This window comes from Ctenopharyngodon idella, chromosome 12, assembly GCF_019924925.1.
Source record: "Ctenopharyngodon idella isolate HZGC_01 chromosome 12, HZGC01, whole genome shotgun sequence".
Lineage (NCBI taxonomy): Eukaryota > Metazoa > Chordata > Actinopteri > Cypriniformes > Xenocyprididae > Ctenopharyngodon > Ctenopharyngodon idella.
Window position 1 is genome coordinate 3,333,911 of NC_067231.1, and position 20,714 is coordinate 3,354,624.

Sequence of the window (20,714 nt, forward strand, 5' to 3'; positions counted from 1 at the left end):
ATATATATATATATATATATATATATATATATATTTTTACATGAATGTAGGCTACATGATTTTATTTTATTTATATTTATAAGATCGTATTTTGTGTAGTCTCTTCTAATTGAATGGATGTATACTGAGAAACTAAAAAGCTCGTGCACGTCTTAAAGGGCACGTCGCAATGACGCATAGATGATTCTTCACGGATTTGTTATTTATGTCAGACATCAATGTCGGATATAGTGACGATTAGATGTTTGTACATTTAAACCCTTTATGGACTTTAGGAATGATTCTAGTTGTCTATACTGAAACAAATATGTAAAGAACACAATAAAGCCAAAACAAGACAAATCCACGTTAATATCAATTTATTGTCATTTAAATTCGCATTTATTTTTCTTCCATGTGTTTTCTCCCTTCAAGCCAGAAACGGCTTGATTTCAGTAATTAATGTTTCAAGAAATGTCCTCTCAGAAAAAAAAAAAAAAAAAAAAAAAACCTCCACTTTGACCCAACAACCTGTTTCACAGTCAACACATACATACACAGATGATAGACAGATGGAGTCTATCTCAACAATTCACTCCATACAATCTAGGAGAGCCTCCTTTACCACCATACATGGATCCAGACTAGTTTAACCTGCCCGTGGACTTGCTTTTGCAATATTAGCTCTAACATTCAACATTATAATGGGATCACTGTCCTAAGATCATTAAGTAACATCACACCATATCTCACAAACAAGTCAGTCCATTCAATGGTACAATCTCATTGGCCCTCCAAACACTATATCTGACATCCTCGATACATTAGAAGTTCTGCATGCACTGTTTTACTTTAAACCAAGCATAAAGTCGTAGGTTATACAGAGAGAGATATCAGAGCTGGTGTTTCTTGCTTGATTTTGGAGTTCATCAAGTTCCACTTGTGTTCTTCTTGGATATCTCTGAATGCGTCTTTGAAAACACAGCCTTGGTCGATGCACAGCTGAGTACCTGTTGAATGCTCAAATGCTCTCTTCATTGTCAAACACAATCAATCAGAGAACACTGCAACACATTATATATATATATATATATATATATATATATACACACACACACACACACACATCTGTGCACTCAGCTTAAGTCTACACAGAAACACAGCTATAGCAGCTGCAACATTTTCCCCAAAGTTCTTCCCGTCTTCATTGTAATAAACAGTCTTCCATCATATGGTGACTTACTGCACCTGCCTGTCTCTGGAGAGTTTCAATAAATGCACCCTACCTCTCAACGTTCAAAATAATACACAATGATTCAGTTCTTTCCAAAAGATTAGTGATTGTAACTCATTGTAATTAAATCAAGTCCGTTTTTTATTGTCTAGGATTTGAGTTAAAGGATGCTTACCCAAGTGAATAAGCCAGATCTTCCTTTAAATCTTTTTTTTTTTTTTTTTTGGTGTGTTTGTGTACAAAAGTGGCAATGTTACCAGACTGCATTCCATTCAGCCAATGCATACACTCAAAATGATTATTAACAATTATTAATACTTGCATATTAATAATTGCGTACTCATGTATTGATAACACACACTAGACCCAAAGAAGCATTGCTTCTAAAAATTACAACCAGATGCTTTGAGAAATTTTAAAAATGTTGTCATGATGACATCAAACATGGTATCGAGAATTACGCCATCCACTCCAGATCCAATTTCTACAATTACATGTTAGGACTATTCTTTTCATGTCATTTTATCAAAATGTCAATAGTCATAATTACTATAGAAAACTGTGGACACAATGCTTCAACACTTTAGATACTATATATTTATATATATATTTATATATACACAATAAAAGATCCAATTGGTGGGAGAATTACTCTAAAAGTCTATGGCTGCGTCTAAAATCACATACCCTCCAAGTAGGATCTTCTTTTGAGTAAGTAATTACTTCACAACAGTTAAAAAAAAAAAAGTGATCTATACAGTATGAATGTTATCCGGATGTACTACATTTGTCATGTTACCTACCAGCGTCAGTTGCATCCGTTCACTGCCATTCCTCTCCAGTGGCCTTTTGGGATAGTAAAGTGTCCATCGTATGTGCACTTCATAATCTCACCGGAAGTAGTGCTGTTTTATGAATACTGTGAATTCGGACATACTACTATGGTCACATTCTGTTTTTCGCCTATTTAGGGAAGTATGCGATTTTGGATGCAGCCAATGATTTTGCAAAGGTAGGTGCGGTCACATTTACCATTTCAAGGTGAAATTTTGCTGGCGAAAATCCAGTCATTTTAATAGAATTCTAAGAATTCGGGAGTTTCGCATAAAGTGAAAATGGAGTAAGGCGAAAAAGTTGCCGACCAACGGAAAGCTGCTTTGTTTGAAAGTGACTTCTGTGTGAGAAGTGCTTCATACATCGTAACGCTGTTGATGTACAATGACCCTTTTTTTTTATCTGTGAAATTTCCCTGAAACATCGCTAATGTGACCGCACCTTTACATCTCAAATGTGACTGGATAACATATGAATACAAATGTATTTACTACATTAATCTTCATGCATTGGAGCAACTCCCATAGACATAAATGTATTCATAAAGTCTGACTGACATAGAACTTTATAGACATTCTGTGTTCATACTGTAGTGTGTGCATGTACGAATTCTCCCCATCACACTAAAGAAGTCGCGCAGCATCCCTTTAAGACATCTTAAAGGCAGTGGTGATGTTCCAAGCCAGTTTCCCGCTTTTTTACCAAAAAAAACAAAAAAACAACAACGAGCAGGGAAAACAAAAGCTTTAGGACAAGTAAAATGTGCTCTCACTTGTATTGTAATGGCTTGGAGGAATTCAACAAAGCAAACCCGACCTCCTTACTCGGTTCCCTTAAGAGTAGGAGAGGTGGGATCCGTTGGAGATGTGCGAGGTGACCGAGGTACTACGGCTGAGGACTCCGTCTCCACCGCCAGACCCTCCTGGGCCGCCGCCAGATGCGGTTCTGCGCAGGGGCTGAGGGCTGTTCCTCAACGCCATCAGGCTGGGACCCCGCACCACCAGCCCTCCTCCGCCTCCTCCGTACACTCCTTGAGAGGACGACGACTGGGCGGAGGAGGCTGACAGTGAGATGGTAGGTGGTGCGGGAGGAGGAGGAGGGAGGAGAGCGAGGGACTGGGAGGAGGAGCGGGAGGGAAGGTGGTGGGAGAAGACGTGGGGGTGCGCGAGGTCCCCCCTGCTCCCTCCGCCCCACTCCTTCTCTTTCTCCCGCTCCCTCTCTCTATCCCTCTCTCTCTCCCTGTACAGCTGTGGCGTGCTCTGGTGATGGTAGTGCTGGGGAAGGTGGTGGCGGTTGTGATGGGAGGACGAGGAAGAGGACGAAGATGATGACGAGGACCGGGAGGAGTGGTGCAAAGGCCCGTCTCGCGCTAATCCCAAGGCGTGGGAGGCGGACGATGAGGAAGAGGATTCGGCCCGGCTGGGACCCCTGCGGGAGTGGGGATGCGGCGCCACGCCGTGACTCCAGTGGCCGGACGGACGGGGGGTCTGGCTGGACGGGTAGCCCTGCTTGGGATGAGCCTCGGAGGGGATGCCTGTCAAAGCCAGGCTACTGAATCCCAAGCGGAGGCTCTCAGAGTCGAAGGCCTCGATCTCGGACGCCTGACGCTCCAGGAGGGAACGGATGCGCTCTGAACGCTCATTCTGTAGGGCCAGCATCTCTTCCTCAATCTGGAGAAAGAGATCCGTGGATGTCAGAATTGCACTTTTAAGAGAGTGGTTCTCAACTGGTGGGTGATGACCAGTGGCCTGTTGCATGAAGCCGGTTTCAGTGAGTCTGAAAAACACTACTACACGGCTAATCTGATACAAGTACACAAGTACACAAGTCAACAAAATATATAACACTGTTCTAGTGGTTGTTGGATATTTTAATCCAAAAATCTTACATACTGTGCCTTTAAAGGTGCAATATGTAAGATTTTCTGTCTGCTAGAGGTTGCTAGAGGCCTATTTAAAACAAAGGCGTAGCTTGATGACGCCAAGTTTGAGTGCGGAATCTTGGGACATGTGGTCTTCACATCACAGCTGGTGGAAAACAATTAGGATAGGACTCGGGGAAGAAATCATGTTCATGGATGCGATCATTAACGTTACTGTAGTATGAAGCAGAGCAGGATCGAGTGTTGTGGGAGCTGAACAGGCCGCTGGAGCGATTTTTAATGAGAGACGAGCGCAACACATGCCTCGCCAGCAGCAGAGCTTTTATTATGCCACAGTCGCCGGCGCTGCTTCCGCTTTTCCGGTCAAGCGTATGAGGTAAGACAGCTCTGTTTATCATATTAGATACATTTGAGTGTGGTGAAAATGTTATAACGTTACTCTGTGCGTTCGCTCGGCGGCTGCTGTGAGACACTTGTTTGACACATACTGCAGTAAGCTAGATCGATTTTAGAATATCAAATTAAATGCTGGATGGCTTGTGTTGATAAATGGCATGCAATTATTTTTAAAATGTATTGTATGATGGAGAAAAAATGCTGTATTACTGTTACTAAAAATAAAGCTGCTTCTGATTATGCTATGTTAGCTACTTCACAAAATTGTGTTTTTCTCTGAGGCATGGTAAAGCATGGTTCTCGCAAAAAATCAAGAAAATTAGATTTAAACAATAAGACTAAACATGTTGAGCTATATAACAATAATTAGTTTTCTGTCTATAAATATATATCAAAACAGTTGTTCCCTTGTCTATTAAAACATGTAAATATTAAAGCGTCTTTGGTGTTTCCATGGTTTCTACAAAATAAAACCGGAAACCGAGGATAACGCGGGTATGACGCAATTGACAGGCGACTCCTCACACGTCCCGGAGCCTTGGTTAAAATTGCAATTTTCTCACGATTTACAAATAGTTGCAAACATTTGGGATATTGTAAGTACTCAAGTGAACAAAATATATAACACTGACCTAGTGGTTTTTGGATAATTTACTGCAAAACTCTTAAATATTGCACCTTTAAAGCAGTTTAGAGTGAATTTTTTTTTTCTTTTGCTGCTAATTATTTATTACATTATATGAATTGTAATTATGTATAATTCATATAATATATTCATATAATTATTATATTTATTTACAATTAATATTAAACTTTGCTTTTAAATTAATATAAATAAATATAAATGCAAGCTTTAATATATATATATAAGCTTGTAAACGGATTAATCTTATGCGTATTCGTTTGAGCTCTTTTATTTATATCAAGCATTGTGTACCCACTGAACCAGATCGGATTTATATGGATTTGTCAACTCTAAACCAACTCTCAAACTCAGAGTTTGATCAACTAGTTATATGCAACAAGCCTTTTTACTAAGACTTTATTGAAATACGTTTCCCAAATAAAACATTACTGATAAATCCTTGTCTGATGATGGAGATTACCGTATCCCAACCTGATAGTCATTTTACATCCCAAAAATGAATTAACGGAAAAGGACATTGCATATTTTTGTACAATTTCAATACTGTTCAGTTACCACTTGAGTCGCAACCAGTTGAGAACCACTGCCTTACAGCTTCCATTTGTCTACCAACATGGCTGTGAATGAGTGCAGTCAGCCTTTACCCTTTGTTCCAGCAGGGCTCTGCGGATGGACACTCTCTGCTCCAGGTCTTTAACCTCCCTCTCATGCTGAGTGTCAGTATGCATCTTGATTTTACTCTGGTAGGCATTAAGCAGCTCCAACTCCTGCTGCAGCTGCATCCTCAGCACCTGATACTCCGCTTCCTGCGTCTCATCCAATCGCAGCTGGAGTGAAACAGCACAAAATGGCAAAGGTCAATAAGGCAGGGGTAACTCTGATGCTGGAGTGTGGCTGCTGGGATCAGATGTAGGGTGATATACCTTACCATGTACTGTTTTGAGAGTATGTCACTGATGGTGTAGGTTTGAGTGAGGGTTTTGGTGGTCAGTGGGATGGAATTGTGATTCATGTGTCCTTGCCTTACTCACAGCCTGTGTGGACAGCATGTCGTTGATCGAGTGGTCGTATTGCTCAGCCAGAATAGCCAGCTTACGAGTCTGCTCATCTTTGAGACGCTTCAGCACGGCCTTGTGGTCCGACTTCGGTGTGTTCTCCAGCAGATGGTTCCTCAGAGCTTTATACTGACGTGTTTGGATCTTACACGTGTCTTGGAACTGACGCTTAATCTGCAGCTCTTTGGACTACAGGAACAGGGAAGAGCGTTGTAACAAGGATTGACAACAGACAGATAAGAAAGAGTGGAGGGGGAAAGAAGTGTCACAGCACGAATGTGCTGTCATTGGTTATAAAACACTTTAAAACAATGTCATTTATTTGTAGTATGTAGAATCATATTGTGGGACACATGAAGTAGCACAAATAATTTTGAGCAGAAATCTATAAAAAAAAAAAATAAAGGGTTGAAAATGGACAAACCCAGCAGTTGGGTTAAATGTTTGCCTAATGTGCTGGGTAGCTTTATTTAACTCAACTATTGATTAAGAATGACTATATGTCTGGCTTAAAATGAACCCAAAATAGGTTGGAAATTACAAATCAGACACATAATTACTAGAGGCAACAATAATAATCAAAAGGTGAACATTTATTAATAAGCAATTTAATAAATGTTTATTGTTTAATTATTATTCATTAAACTTAATAAATGTTAATTTATTAAACATTAATAAATGTTAAATTCCAACATACTTTGGGTTGATTTTAAACAAGCAAATGAAGCAATACAGTAACTTTTAAACGATAGTAGAGTTAAATAAAACTACCCAGCAGGTTGGGCAAACATTTAACCCAACCGCTGGGTTTGTTCATTTTCAACCCAACTTGGGTTGTTTTTAACCCAGCATTTTTTAAAGTGTACACTCTAAAAAAAAAAGTTGTCCTGGGTTGTTTCAACCCAAATTTGGGTCAAATATGGACAAACCCAGCTGTTGGGTTAAAATTTAATTTAAAGATTTACCCCAGCACTTTTTAGAGTGTACTTTTTGGTGTCTTTATGTGAGAAACCTATTAATTTTTCAAATTTTTTTCTTTTTTTTTTCCAAATAAAACATCTTAAAGTTAAATCACATATTTGAGTGTACAAGTTAATAAACTAATACTGCGCTCAGATCAGAATTCATAAGAAACTTCATTATAATTATAACATTAAAGCAGCAACATCACAGCTATATGAATGGAAAACATAAAACTGACATCATGATGAATAATAAAGACAAAAATACTTAAAATAATGTAAAATATAAAATGAACCAAAGGACAATGATTATAATAAAGAATTTATTTCAGAAACATATAACAGAAATCTTTGTTTGAACAAAGTAAACATCCATTCATGCACAAACACACAAAATGAGGATGAAATGCACACACAATGGCCTTGAAACAGACGGTGCAATGCAACACAAAACACAAACATTCAAATAATAATTAAGACAGAATTTGTGATTTAGTATTAAAAAAAAAAAAAAAAAAAAAGGGAGCATAGCATATGTAAACAATAAGTAACAGGACAAAATTAAAGGAACACAAAAGTAAAATTGTAAATTTTCAATAACTGGAACAAATATGGCTAAAACTGAAATGCATTCTTTTTTCCAAGAAACTGAATTTTCTTAAAATGTGTATATAGCATTTCCTCATTACTTGTGTCTCATTTCCGCTGTAGTTCACAAATGGTCCCTTTGAAAAGTTAAGATTTCTATGAAGACCTTTTAGTCTTTGTAGAGTTTTTAACAGAGCGTTTGTGAGCAGTGCAAGCAATTTTTATCAATCCAAACATCCACCTCTTCATTTCTTATGTCATGACTCTGTTTTAATCTTTGGTTGTCAATTTGCATTCTTCTTGTCAAGCCTTACATTAAGATGATTGTCAAAATGGCTTCTTATTATATAGTCTTTGATATGCAGTAATAGAGTACTAATAAATATAAAATAACAGTGCCATGCAAACATTGAAAAACTAGGGCTAACCTATGAAAGTCTTGCATAAATGCTTCATCTAAACAGGCTAGACCTCTCTCTTCATAAGGATATGTCCAAAACACTTGTTTACATGGTAAATATTATCAGATCATTGCCTCTAGTGCAATAACAATATATATATATATTCTACTCAGTATACATGTTCCCAAATTCAACAGTCTACAAACACATTTCCTCATATACTGTTGAGTAAAATTGTTTTGGGTGCTAAACTATATCAAGTATATGAACTTCTATGTGCCAAAAAAGCACATCAACCACTCACATCTTTAGTAATACAACAGGAAAACAGCAGGATACTGTTTAATGTTTTCCTCTAAATAAAATTGCATATCTCATATACTGAATTTATAATAGATCACTCATATTGCAGAGTAAATATTTCACTTAAAGTTGAAAGATTAATGTTTAAATTAACATTAACATTCAATAAAGTTCACTGCTAAAGTGGCAGGACTGAACTAACAGCATTTAGGATTGCTCATTCATCTGATGGTGGAAAACCCCCAGATCATGTGGCATATGATTGCTATTCATGAGGCCCTGCCTCTGAAACTTCCAGTGAGAGGACTTTAATAATATTTTAGCTGCTTTTAGTTGTTCTCAAGCTTTTAAAATGATACAAAACACTGATTTTGCAACAATACGCAGCCTAGTTTCCAATGTTTTACTATTTCAATACAAAACTTTTTGTACACCCAGGACTTCTTTGAAAAGTAAGACAAATCATTGGTGCTTTATCTGATAAACTTCTATTGCACTTTTGGAAGAATAATCTTGTAGTGTTGTGTTTTTGGGAGATTTATAGTGTAAAGCACTGTATAATTATCCACTTTCACAGTAGAAACAGTAAATTTAGCATTTAACATGCATGGCTTAATTGAAAGGCCTATGGTCATTTTCACAAAGAGCCATTTTGGTTTTGCAATATAATACAATTTCAATGTTGAAATCAAGACAAAATAAAAACTAAATCAAGATTGCACAGATATGGCTTCAACAATCAACACAACACATATAGCTCTTGCTATTTGAGAATAAAATAACTCAGAGTAAAAAATAAAATAAAAAATAAAACCCAGAAACTTTTACAAAAAGCACAATAAATCGACTAAAGCTTTCCATTCACTGGCAACTGACTGTGAATGGGCGAGTTGTAAAAATATGTTATTCTAAAATGGATACTTCACCCAAAATTAAAATTCTGTCATCATTTACTCACCCTCATGTTGTTCCAAACCCAAAAGACTTTCCCTCCCTCCACTGAAAGGTAATACATTTTATGATGCCTTTATAACCTTTTTGGATTTGGAAGTTTTGGTTACCTGGACTTTCAAATGAAATACAGAAACCCCTGGTTTCATTAAAAAATCTTAATTTGTGTTTCATAGTTTAACAAAAGTCTTCAGAACGACAAGAGGGTGAGTAAATTACAGAATTTTAATTTTTGACTCAACTTTCTCTTTAAAGGATTAGTTCACTTCAGAATGAAAATTTCCTGATAATTTACTCATCCCCATGTCATCGAAGCTGTTTATGTCTTTCTTTCTTTAGTCGAAAAGAAATTAAGGTTTTTGAGGAAAACATTCCAGGATTTTTCTCCATATAGTGGACTTCAACGGTCCAAATTGCCATTTCAGTGCAGCTTCAAAGGGCTCTACACGATCCCAGCCAAGGAATAAGGGTGTTATCTAGCAAAACAAATGGTCATTTTCTTAAAAAAAAAAAAAAATTATATACTTTTTAAACCACAAATTAACCACTGCTCTGCAATACGCCACACATTACGTAATCACGTTGGAAAGGTCATGCGTGACGTAGGCTGAAGTACTGATCCAGTGTTTACAAAGCGAACATGGAAAGACTAGGTCAAACGGCCTTTACAAAGAAAGGTAAAACAATGATGTCGGACAAGTTTTTTGCCGTACCGTGGTATTTCCTCCTACATCATGCGTGACCTTTCCAACGTGACTACGTAATATGTGATGCAGCGCTAGTGCAAGACGAGCATTTGTGGTTAAAAAGTACATATGCACACACACACACATAGATACACACATATACATGTGTTATTTTTTAATTTTTTTAGAAAATTACTGATTGTTTCTCTAGATAAGACCCTTATTCCTCGTCTGGGATCATGTAGAGCCGTTTGAAGCTGCACTGAAACTGACATTTGGACCTTCAACCCGTTGGTAGCTGTTAAAGTCCGCTATATGGAGAAAAATCCTGGAACGTTGTCCTCAAAATACATAATTTATTTTCGACTGAAGAACGAAAGACAAACATCTTGGATGACATGGGGGTGAGCAAATCAGGAAATTTTAATTCTGAAGTGAACTAATCCTTTAACCGAGTACTACCCTGTAAAATCAGGCACAAAAAGGAGTGCATGTGAGCAAAGGGACTAAAATAAATCAGCCATAAGTTCAGAAAGAAAAACGAACAATGATGGATAAATGGCAAGTGCACATTCACATACCTGCCTTCTTCCATCTCAATCTATCTCCAAGGCACTATCTTTCCTCTCAAACTCCTCCCTGAGGCGGTTCTCCTCAACACACTCTCCCACCTCCCCTCTTCCCTGTACATCCTCTCTCTCTCTTCCCTTCTCCTCCTCTCCTTCTCTCGCCTCTCCCTCATCCTTCGCCTCTGTTCCCTCAAGGCTCTAGGCAGAAGAATCGGCAACTTGCTGGGTCTCTCCCTTCGCAGCAACCCGAAGGCCTGCAGCCGTTTCAGGTAATTCTGCGGCAGTTCCTTCAGCACACGCTTGGCTAAGCGCAACACCACGGAGTTAGCCAGGTCTGTCAGAGTGCCGAGAGGTCGCCGGACAAACCGACGTCCCAAAAGCAGGAACCGTGCGAACAGAACAGAGTGCTTGCTTTTGGCCTCATATTGTGCAAGGAGGCTATTTAAAGGCACAGGGATTCGGGACTGTCTCCCACCCCAGTTGCGTCCGGCTTTTGGGAACATGTCGTAGAGGCTGCGCTCGGTCAGGCCACCCAGAAGAGACTGGCACACAGTGAAAAGTGGCTTTGGCAGTCGAAAAAGAACTCGCATCCAGAGGCGATTGAGTTTGCGTGGGGTGTTTTGGAGGAAGACCCTGGCCGGCCGGACGACCAGGACCACCACAAGGTAAAGGGACAGGAAAAGTGAGGGCGAGCTAAGAAAGGACGCAGAGATCAAGGCTATGGGGACGTAATAAAGCCCTAAGCTTAAAGATAAACCCAGACTGAACAGGCCTGAGCCCCAATATGTTAGTGAAAGGTATGTGGAAAATGAGAGAGAGCAGCAGGAACGCAGGAATAGGTAGGAAAAGAAGAGCGCCAGGAAGGCAAGCTCACCAGAGAGAAGGATAGAAGCGAGCGATGGAAGAGGAGGCGAGCGGCGCAAGGAAAGCAGGAAGACAGAAAGGAAAAGGAGGGTGAAGACAGATGGCTGCATGGCTGCCGAGAGCGAAAGAACGAGGCAGATTGCGTGAGAAAAGATCGATGGAAGGGTAGGTTGGGAAGAGGGAGGCGTGTAGACGGGAGGAGGCTCCAGCTCCTCTAACGTATCCGGAAAGTAGAACTCAGAGAGTTCGTCTGCGTCACGCTCTAGAGGGCGGCGCTCAAAAGAAGGGGCGAGCATTAGCTCTGACGGACAGCCGTCAGCCACACCTCTATCCTCTTCCTCACTCTCTGAATCGCTAGCGTCATCCCATGGAAGCCCTTCTACTTGTCTGGGATCAGTGTCAATTTTGCCCTCAACATATTGCTGTTCATCTAACGGGATTTCGGTTTGTTCTTTTGCACTTTCGTTGGCACTGTCAGCCGTTGTCGCATCTTCCACTTTTCCTTCACTGTCTATTGTTTCACATTGGTCAGTAAATGTCTCTTCAGTGTCATTTCCTTTAAGAAGTTTTATTTCCCTCTCATCTTGCTCAGCTGTGTCTTCAACAGCACCTACTGGCTGCCTCTCATCCCCATCTATCTTTTCTCCATCTCTCTTCCCTTCATCCTCTAGCTGTTCCTTTGGCTCCACCCCTTCACCTTCAAGCCCCTCCCTTTCAACATTATCCTCCCCCTCGCCGAGAGGCCCCTCCCCTTCTGTACTCTCAGTGATGTCACAGTCACTCACTCTCAGGCTCTTGGGCTGCTGGCGGACTTCAACGGCGTGCTTTTGCCGAAGCTCTTGTTCACGGCGTTTATTGTACTCCATCTGGTTGGTGAGCTCGGTCTGGTGCTGCGTCCGGATCAGGTCGGCCCGTGTGCGCTGCACCAGACCCAGCTGCCGGAACTCCAGCTCCTGAGTCGACTCGTGATGGCGAAGCAACATGGCGCACTCTAGGTCCTTCAAAGTCTGTTTCTTGTTCAGGTCCTACATTGAGACAAATATATGGAAAGAAAGATGCAGAGATGGAGGATGGTGGTTAGAAAAGCATCAGGCAACTGTGACCAGGCATAAATGAGTACATGGTATTTAATTAGTGGTTTTCATTGGAGTGGTGTCGTTTAAGAACTCTCTTTGAAAAGTGCTGGCAGTGCGGAAGACATTAATTTGCGGTTGTGAAGTGCATCTACGTCAGACCATGATCATCAAACTCGCTGCCATGTTGAACATTATCGTTAACTAAAGGTAAAACCATATATACACACACACATATACAACAGTTCTTTCTGTTCTCGAATCTGATCGGCTGAGAGCAGTGCAATATTCCCCCAGTATCAGCACTGAAGCTGTTTCACCGTTGTATCACTCCACTTGTGGCGACTGTCATGGTTTTTTAGCAGAGAATGTTGTTATTTAAACCTCAAATATGTGACTCATATATAAACATGGTGCCCATTTTACAATTTGTTTAGACACTTTCAAAGATTTGAGCTCCAGGCCATCAGCAGCCATTCAGCACTCATGTACACATAGAAAACAGCTTAATCTCAGCCAGTCCTTTGGGAATTTACCGCTGGCTCTTATGTAGATAGTGGTTAAACGAGATATAATTCATTTGTGGTATATCAAATGGGCAATCTTTGGTCTTATTAATCTATTACTTGTTCCAGAGCAAATCGATTTTGGTTAAGGGGAAAATTTAGTTTCATAACTTTATATTTAGGCTATATTTAACTTAAATCATGTACGAGCACTGCTTTTGTACATTTGACTGAACTGTTTGCTTGTGTTTATATATCAATGATACTAAAATAACACTGGTTGAACATTGGCCATATGTGCAGTGTTTCCCAATAATTACCTAGATTGTGATGGCCCGCCACAATTTAAAAAAAATATCTTTTTGCGCTACTCAAACTAAAATTGTAATGGTTTAGTGTGCTTATCAAATAGCAAAAGGCTATGATTTAATTTAATTTAAGTATATAATCTGAAGCACAGCATCAGCACATTCAGTGTTTGCAGAGTCTTGCTTCACAGTTAATGCAGTGAACTCCATCTCTTGATGTACTGCGAGTTTAATGTGCATTTGTGAATGCAACGTGCGGCAGATACGCCTGATTTTCACATTCGCCAAAATAAAAGTTTGATGGATTAACTCTTGCAAGTGAAAAAAATTAAGACATAACTTTTAGGGCTGGACTACAATATTTGAATATTCGTTTGGAAGGTTGGTATTCGATTTTCAATTTTGGGATTCGAATATTCACTTTTTTTTTTGTTCTGGCATACCCCTCGCGAAACGGTTCTCATTCGCGCTTGAATATGTTTACACTACAAAATATGGCGAAATACAATACTCTTTTTTACAATTATCTTATATAGCCTAGCTGTTTTTAATATGATGGACAGTTTAAGGAACCCAACCTTGTTATACTTAATAAATATAAATTGTCTTCTTAGCCCTCTAATGTGTTCCCTGCAACTGGAGTATTCTCTGTCTAGAGCACAACTGCATGAGCTCGTATTTTGGGTTAAGCTGCGCTGCTTTGACATTGTGGAAAATAGAATAGAAACAAGATGTAATAGCCTTTTTACCCATTATCCTCAGTCTAAATGAATCTACTGCAAAATATAGGAGCTTGTTAAAACTGAAACGTGAGATTTTACTGGGACGGCGTGTTGTTTATTTATTACCGTTCGTTCATTTATTTTTCATTCGTCTTTTATTTAAATAGCCTACCCTTTACTGTGTCAGTAATTACTGTGCTGCTAATTTCTGATATGGGAGCAATTTGTTTGTCAGAAAAATGTTAGGCTACCTTATTAAACGTATTGCTCTTAACAGACCTGTGATTTATATCACTAGTGCAGTGCCCGTTCTCGGAGCATATAAGCCCTGCTCGCGTGAGGCGCGCTGTTCTGTAGTTTATTAATAGTTTATTAATTCTGAACGTGTTCTCGACATAATCAAAATGCAAACAGGAAGACAGACACACAGAGATTCCTGCTGTAATGCACTGTCTACGGAGCAAATAGGGATAACGTTAGCTCATTTAGCTTGAGTTATTGATACCAGACTTAACAGAGGCGATTAACATTTCACAACTGGCGCTTTATTCCCCATGAAACTCGTTTAACTGTCCGTCACAAATGTTATGCTGTCTACAGCGTTACTTAATGAAGAAAATAACTTTAAATGAGCAACAGAAAAACAGAAATAACCCGCATACATGCGGTGCTCGAGTCGTTCGACACAGTTCAACCGGGAGCGCGCAGCTCTTAAAGGGGCCACACCATATTTCTACTCATTACACATGCCTTTATTAGAGAGAAGAATATTTTCAGCCTCCTCCCGCCGAAGCTTCAAATATTCGGTGCTGATTACTACCGAGCTTCGAAGCTCAAAAAAATTGTATCCGGATCAGCCCTACTAATTTTACTCAGATTGATGCATTTAACTTTAAAATGTGAAAATTTTCTTCCGGGGGACCATCCACCATAGCCTCACAAAATCCATTGTGAAATCTGCATGTGACTGACTGAGAAGCAAATATACCAGTTTGTCCTTTGTGGCGGTCATCTGAAACAATCCGTGTCACAGTAGAGTAATGCAAAGTTTAATCTCACGGTAATCACGAATGACCAAATGTCAGCAGATTATTTCGCTAGTTCTGTACCTCTCTGAGCAGGTCTTGCTCCAGGTTGTGGCGGGATAGCAGCATCTTCCTCTTGTACTGGCGACACTGCAACTCATAATATTGCCTCTGTCTGCGTAGTAACCCAGCCTCTTCCTCTGCCTGGTGTTGCTGGAGACACTCCTTCTGCTGAACTAGCCACTCCTGCTTCTCTCGCTTTGGCGTGGACTGGTTCTCATTGAGCTCCTGCACACAGGGTGAAAACATTGAACACAACATCTGAGCAAATCCACAGCCAAACAGCCAAATCAGATTCTGACGTACCTCTTTAAGTTGCTCTTTTCGCTGCCTGTACTGGCGTTTCTGAGACTCAAGCAAGCTAGTCAACTCCTTCTTCTGCTGGCCCAAGATATGCTGCTGAAACTTCTTCTCTTCTGTAAGAGCACCCTTAGTCTAAGGGGTAAAGAAAAGTTGTCGTATTTCAATTCATTGCCATATCATCTTCACGGGCTATTACATTGCAGATACAGATACAACATTCAACAAACTATAAATTAGGGCTGCCCTTGACTAAAGATTTCTCTAGTCGACTAGTAGACATTCATTTAAGCAATCAGTCAACTAATCACGCATTTATATTAATAAACCATATAAATCATAATAATGAGCCTTTAATTGCCTAATATAAATAAATATATATATATATATATATATATATATATATATATATATATATATATATATATATATGCGTTCAAACGCACGCATAAAGAGCAACGCACTGGCAAACGTAATGATTATGAATGTGGCGTGAAAAACAGAAGGAGACTGTCTGAAAATGTTAATAATTTATTGATAAACTACTGTTTTGTGCGTTTTTGGCTGCAGAGATGAAGTTGGCGATGCTGACTCGTCATCTTCGCAGTAGTGGACACGCCTATATGCACGTTTCATTTGGATTACATAATCTGAGAATATTTGGTTTTACATTTGAATAGTATTCATTTAAAAGTAGACATTTCAAGCCTTCCATAGATATACTTCTCATGTCTGTGAGGCAAGAATACGCAGAGTTTCGGTTCATTTTTCAAGTTCACTTGAGACCGTGATGGCAGAAAGTGCATTCTGTTTGTTTTCTTTATTTTACAAAAGTTTAGTTGTTATTGTGAGTTTACAGAAATAAAAGCAAACCATTTACAATTTCGAATGTTGGATTATTCTTATCTGTATGACCAAAAATGACAGAGTATGATCGCACCGGTCATGCAAGCACGCTCTCCACACAAACAAAAGTGATAAGCCATATTTGAGGTCAATGAATGATAGTCAAATGTTTGGATTTCCTGCCGTTAACGATCTGTCCGTCACAGACTGCATGATTTTGCCACTTCCTCTGAAGTTTTTTTTTTTTTCTGCGACTAACCGACTAATACCAATTTTGGTCGACTAAGCCTCTTCTCAACTAATGGTTAGTCGACTATTAGGGGGCAGCCCTACTATAAATACAAACATTTTATAAAATTATATTTAGAAAAAAGACAATTTTACACAACTCTATCAAAGATTCTTTGATAATTGTACTTGTGATACAAAACAAGTCATGATAAACACTGTTGTCTCATGACATTTAAATGGGCAGATTGTCAGAATAAAATGGCTCTCAGCCTGACTTTCACTCACTATCTCTCTTTGTATGGTCACATCTGTTTTTGGCATCACCCAGAAGGTGTGCAAGGCAGAGATGGTAGGTTGCTCCTTTAGGGGAAAAAGGTCAGTGGGTTTATTGTTGGGCCAACAAGTCAAGGATGTTCCGGAAGGCTCCAATATATGGACTGGTTATTCTCTTTTCTTTAGCATTTTTATATGATGTCATGTACACTTCTTATTGGATAACCCACCCCTGAACATATAGCTATATAAGCTACACTGAGGAAGAAAGATTAAACCTTCTTCCTTCAGCTGAGTTATTTAATCCTGTTAATTGAAGGACTGAAAATGATGACACAAGAACAAATAATCAAACACAGATGAAAAACATATGATATACAGACAAGTTAGTGCTAAAGTATTGACATCTTCCCATTTTGCTTGCCATTTATCTAATATATACTGGTTGATTAGGGGCTTGAGTTCAGAAGGTGGGATCTGAAACCTTCAAGCATGGTATCCTCCACTCACCTCTTTCTCCAGGATGGCCTGGTGCTTCTTGCCAAGCTTGTCTGCTTCACTGCCGAAGTTGTTTCTCTGCGTCTCCAGTTCTTTGTCAAGCCTAAGCTGATGTTCGTCCATCTCGGCCTTCAGCTTGTTCTCCAGAGCCATCAGCTGTTTCTGATGCTGTCTCCTCATGCGTTTGTATCCGGACATCTGCTCTCTCAGCGCTGAGCCCTGTTCGTGCTCCTGGATCTGACGGGTCACCAATGAGGCTGTGCGGATTGTGGCGAAGTGGTCCCGTCCTCGACGTCGGCGACCACCAGAGGGGCCCTGCTGCTGGGAGTCCACCTCTGGCTGGTACGGGTCGTCATAGATGTTATCATGGTTCTGTGTGGGGACAGAGAGGGACAAATTAAGGAAAAATCATGAAAATAAATGTGTGTGTGTGTCAGCATTATAACTCCAGTCTTCAGTGTCACATGATCCTTCAGAAATAATTCTAATATGCTGATTTGCTGTTTAAGTAACATTTATTAAACTGTGATACACTAACATTTACAGTTTTGGAGTAATTAAGATTTAAAAAAAGAAATTATCAAATTAAATTCAGCAAGGATGCATTAAATTGATTAGTTGTTTCACCACAAGCAGCTCACACAAAGCCATTGACACATACCAGAGGTTTGTGCAGCACTGAGCTGTTGGAGGTCACTGTATGTTCACCCTCCTGCATCATAGCCATCTCTCCGCTGTCATCTGAACCATCTGCAAGGCTGTTCACTGAAGAACTCTGGGAGCTGGCACTTATCGACATAGACGGCAACGAATGGGAGCTCTCCATGCTGTTCACCGTGCCCGTCCGCAGCATATACTGCTCTACATCCTGCAAGATACAAGAATGCCATTTGCAAAAGAAAAAACTTGGAATCTAACTGAAACATTTAACCCAGGGCCAGATCAATCCTATTAAATGGTTAGTTCACCCAAAAATGAAAAAACTATCATCAATTACAGAACCCTATGTCATTCCAAACCCGTAAGACTTTCGTTCATCTTCGGAACACAAATGAAGGTATCTCAGAGAATTTGGACTAAAGCGCTCAATTCATATGGATTCGTTTTACGATCTCTTTATGAACTTTTCGAAGCGTCAAAGTGGTAATGTGGACTGTCAAAAGAGGGACCGAAATCTCTCAGATTTCATTTTAAAATACGTTCATTTCTGTTTCGAAGATGAACTTACAGGTTACCATATCCAACATACAGCTTAGAGGTTTAGAATGACATGAGGGTGAGTAAATGATGACAGAGTTTTCATCTTTGGGTGAACTAATCCTTTAAATGGATACTTCACCCAAAAATGACAAATTCTGTCATCATTTACTCACCCTCAAGTTGTTCCAAACCTGTATGTATTTCTTTCTTCTGCTGAACACAAAAGAGATTTTAAAAAATGTTGGTAACCAAACAGTTGATCGGGCCCATTAACTTCTTTAGTATTATTTTCCCATACTATGGAAGTCAATGGGGGCCAGCAACTGTTCGATATTAAAGTAAATAATGGAAATATTCATTTTTGGGTTAACTATCCCTTTAACATCTCAGAACTTGCATGACTTTTGACCTTTAGTTAGTTGATATGATGCTATGAAAGGTTAAAAATCAACATGAAGTGTGTTCTAGAGCTTTGGAATATAATTGTTTTCATGTTGCATCACAAAGCTGATGTGACCGATTCTACACTGATGCATAAAAAATACATTTAAAAAAAAAAAAAAAAAAATGTAATTATATATCATATATGCTGTACTGTTTTATTGTAAATGAAGAACTCTTGAGTATTAATAAAAAAGTTTCTTGTTATTCATAAGCAAAGAACTTGCGTCCACTACAAAAAATTGTTTTGTGTTTACATTTTACTGCTGAGTAACTTAAAAAATAGACAGGTTGTCATGTAATTTGATATGCTCTTTTGTTTGAAAACAGCTAATTAAAAAGTTTTAAGTGTGTGCATTATTAATAAAAGAACTGGAGCCGTATTCACAAAACATTTTATCTTACCACTAAGAGTTTTCCTAAATGGCAGTAAAAGTTCTTAGTTAAAAGTTTTCTCTTAAAACCTATTCACAAAGTTGCTGAGACAAACTTTTACTAAGGAATAGACAGAAGTCTTAAGCTAAGAGTAAGGACGGGGTTGACCTCGTTGCTATGGGCTATGCACACAGTGATTGGCTGATGGGGGAGGAGTCTCTGTCAGCGATTTAATCATAGAAAAATTGTAGAATGTAGTATCATGTTACCATATTCAATTAAAACTTTTAAAATACAAATGTTGCCATATTCAAATAAAGATTTTAAAATAATGTTGCCATATTCAAATAAAGGTTTTAAAATGTAGGCTAAGTGTCACTAATAAAACTAGTATATGTTCAACTAATTGTCCGCCTCTTACATGTTTGCATCTCGAGAGAATGCAAAATTCAAGCGACAAATTATGTTTAATAAACAAAGTTTGGGAGAAGCGCTAATCAGCTCGAAAGGAGGCATATATACACAGATGAGAGCTGACTTACTAGTTACCTCGACAATTTTCTGCATCCCTCCGCCACCCCACTCCTCACTCTCGGCTGGGGTCCAGGGGATACAGGGAGAACTCTGGATTTTGGCTAAATTCCAAGCTCGGAGTCCTCGATCCCCTTGGACAGCACGCCAAATACACTTATTATATATATTTTTAGTCTATTCGATCATTTGTAAGTGTGAACTAGTGAAAACAACTGCCACAGGTAATCGGACATTATTTATTTATTAAAGATTTACTTTTGGTGTTTTACCGTAGATTCAAATCTATAAATCAAAATATGTATTGCATTTATGAAGAAAAGGTTCAGCACCCAAGGACCCAACGCCATTGCCTCAATGATGTACAGTTTCTTTGGGCAGATTGCTGAGGCGGATTAGCAGCAACGGACATTAGGATTGTTTGTGATTTGGTCTTAGCGACTTAGGAGTCCTCTTGACTACTCCTAATGTTTCACAAATTTGGGAGCTAGTTTTAGTGCTAAAATGCTTTGTGATATACTCTTAGAGCAAAAAATTAGGTCTGACACGCCCATTATTTTTAAGAGTTTCTCCTAAATCGGCAAGTTAGGAGCTATTTTTAGCCTTAAGATGTTTTGTGAATACGGCCCCAGGAGGACAAGATGCAATGTGACACATTGATTCGTTACCCTCTGAACCAAATCGAAGATTTACACCTCTAGTCTGTTCATAACCCATTTTACATCTAATGTGATGGACTTCAGAGTGAAACAGACAAAGAAAATATCCATTGATTGATTAGATTGTGAAAAGTGTTCTCTATAAGATAAAGGTTGAAAAATATAAAAAGAAAAAAAGAAAAGCCATTTCAGAGGCAAAGCAAGTTATTGCATTTGAAGAAAAAAGAAAAAGAAAAAAGAAAAAAACTCTTAACAATAGCGGGCTCTGAAAGCAAATAAGGTCATTCTTGAGTTAATATTGACTTTAAGGCAAGCT

At 39.0% G+C, this 20,714-nt stretch overlaps 1 protein-coding gene across 6 annotated transcripts in view; it reads right to left on the reverse strand.

Moving 5' to 3' along the window:
* Nucleotides 1-342: 342 nt before the first annotated feature.
* The window catches only part of taok2b (TAO kinase 2b), a 33,126-nt gene continuing 12,754 nt past the window's right edge, over nt 343-20,714 (reverse strand). Inside the window, exons 12-20 of one of the 6 annotated variants that reach the window (XM_051914136.1) lie at nt 17,854-18,060; nt 17,205-17,564; nt 16,707-16,781; nt 15,351-15,479; nt 15,069-15,272; nt 12,136-12,375; nt 5,994-6,215; nt 5,616-5,798; nt 343-3,717 (exon numbers count right to left, since the gene is read on the reverse strand). In XM_051914136.1, coding sequence (XP_051770096.1) covers nt 2,881-3,717; nt 5,616-5,798; nt 5,994-6,215; nt 12,136-12,375; nt 15,069-15,272; nt 15,351-15,479; nt 16,707-16,781; nt 17,205-17,564; nt 17,854-18,060 — 2,457 coding nt within the window. In that variant the 3' untranslated portion in view covers nt 343-2,880. Of the gene's footprint in view, nt 3,718-5,615; nt 5,799-5,993; nt 6,216-7,297; nt 12,376-15,068; nt 15,273-15,350; nt 15,480-16,706; nt 16,782-17,204; nt 17,565-17,853; nt 18,061-20,714 lie in introns of those variants that run through there. The other 5 variants (XM_051914137.1, XM_051914138.1, XM_051914139.1 and 2 more) reach the window with 5 other exon arrangements.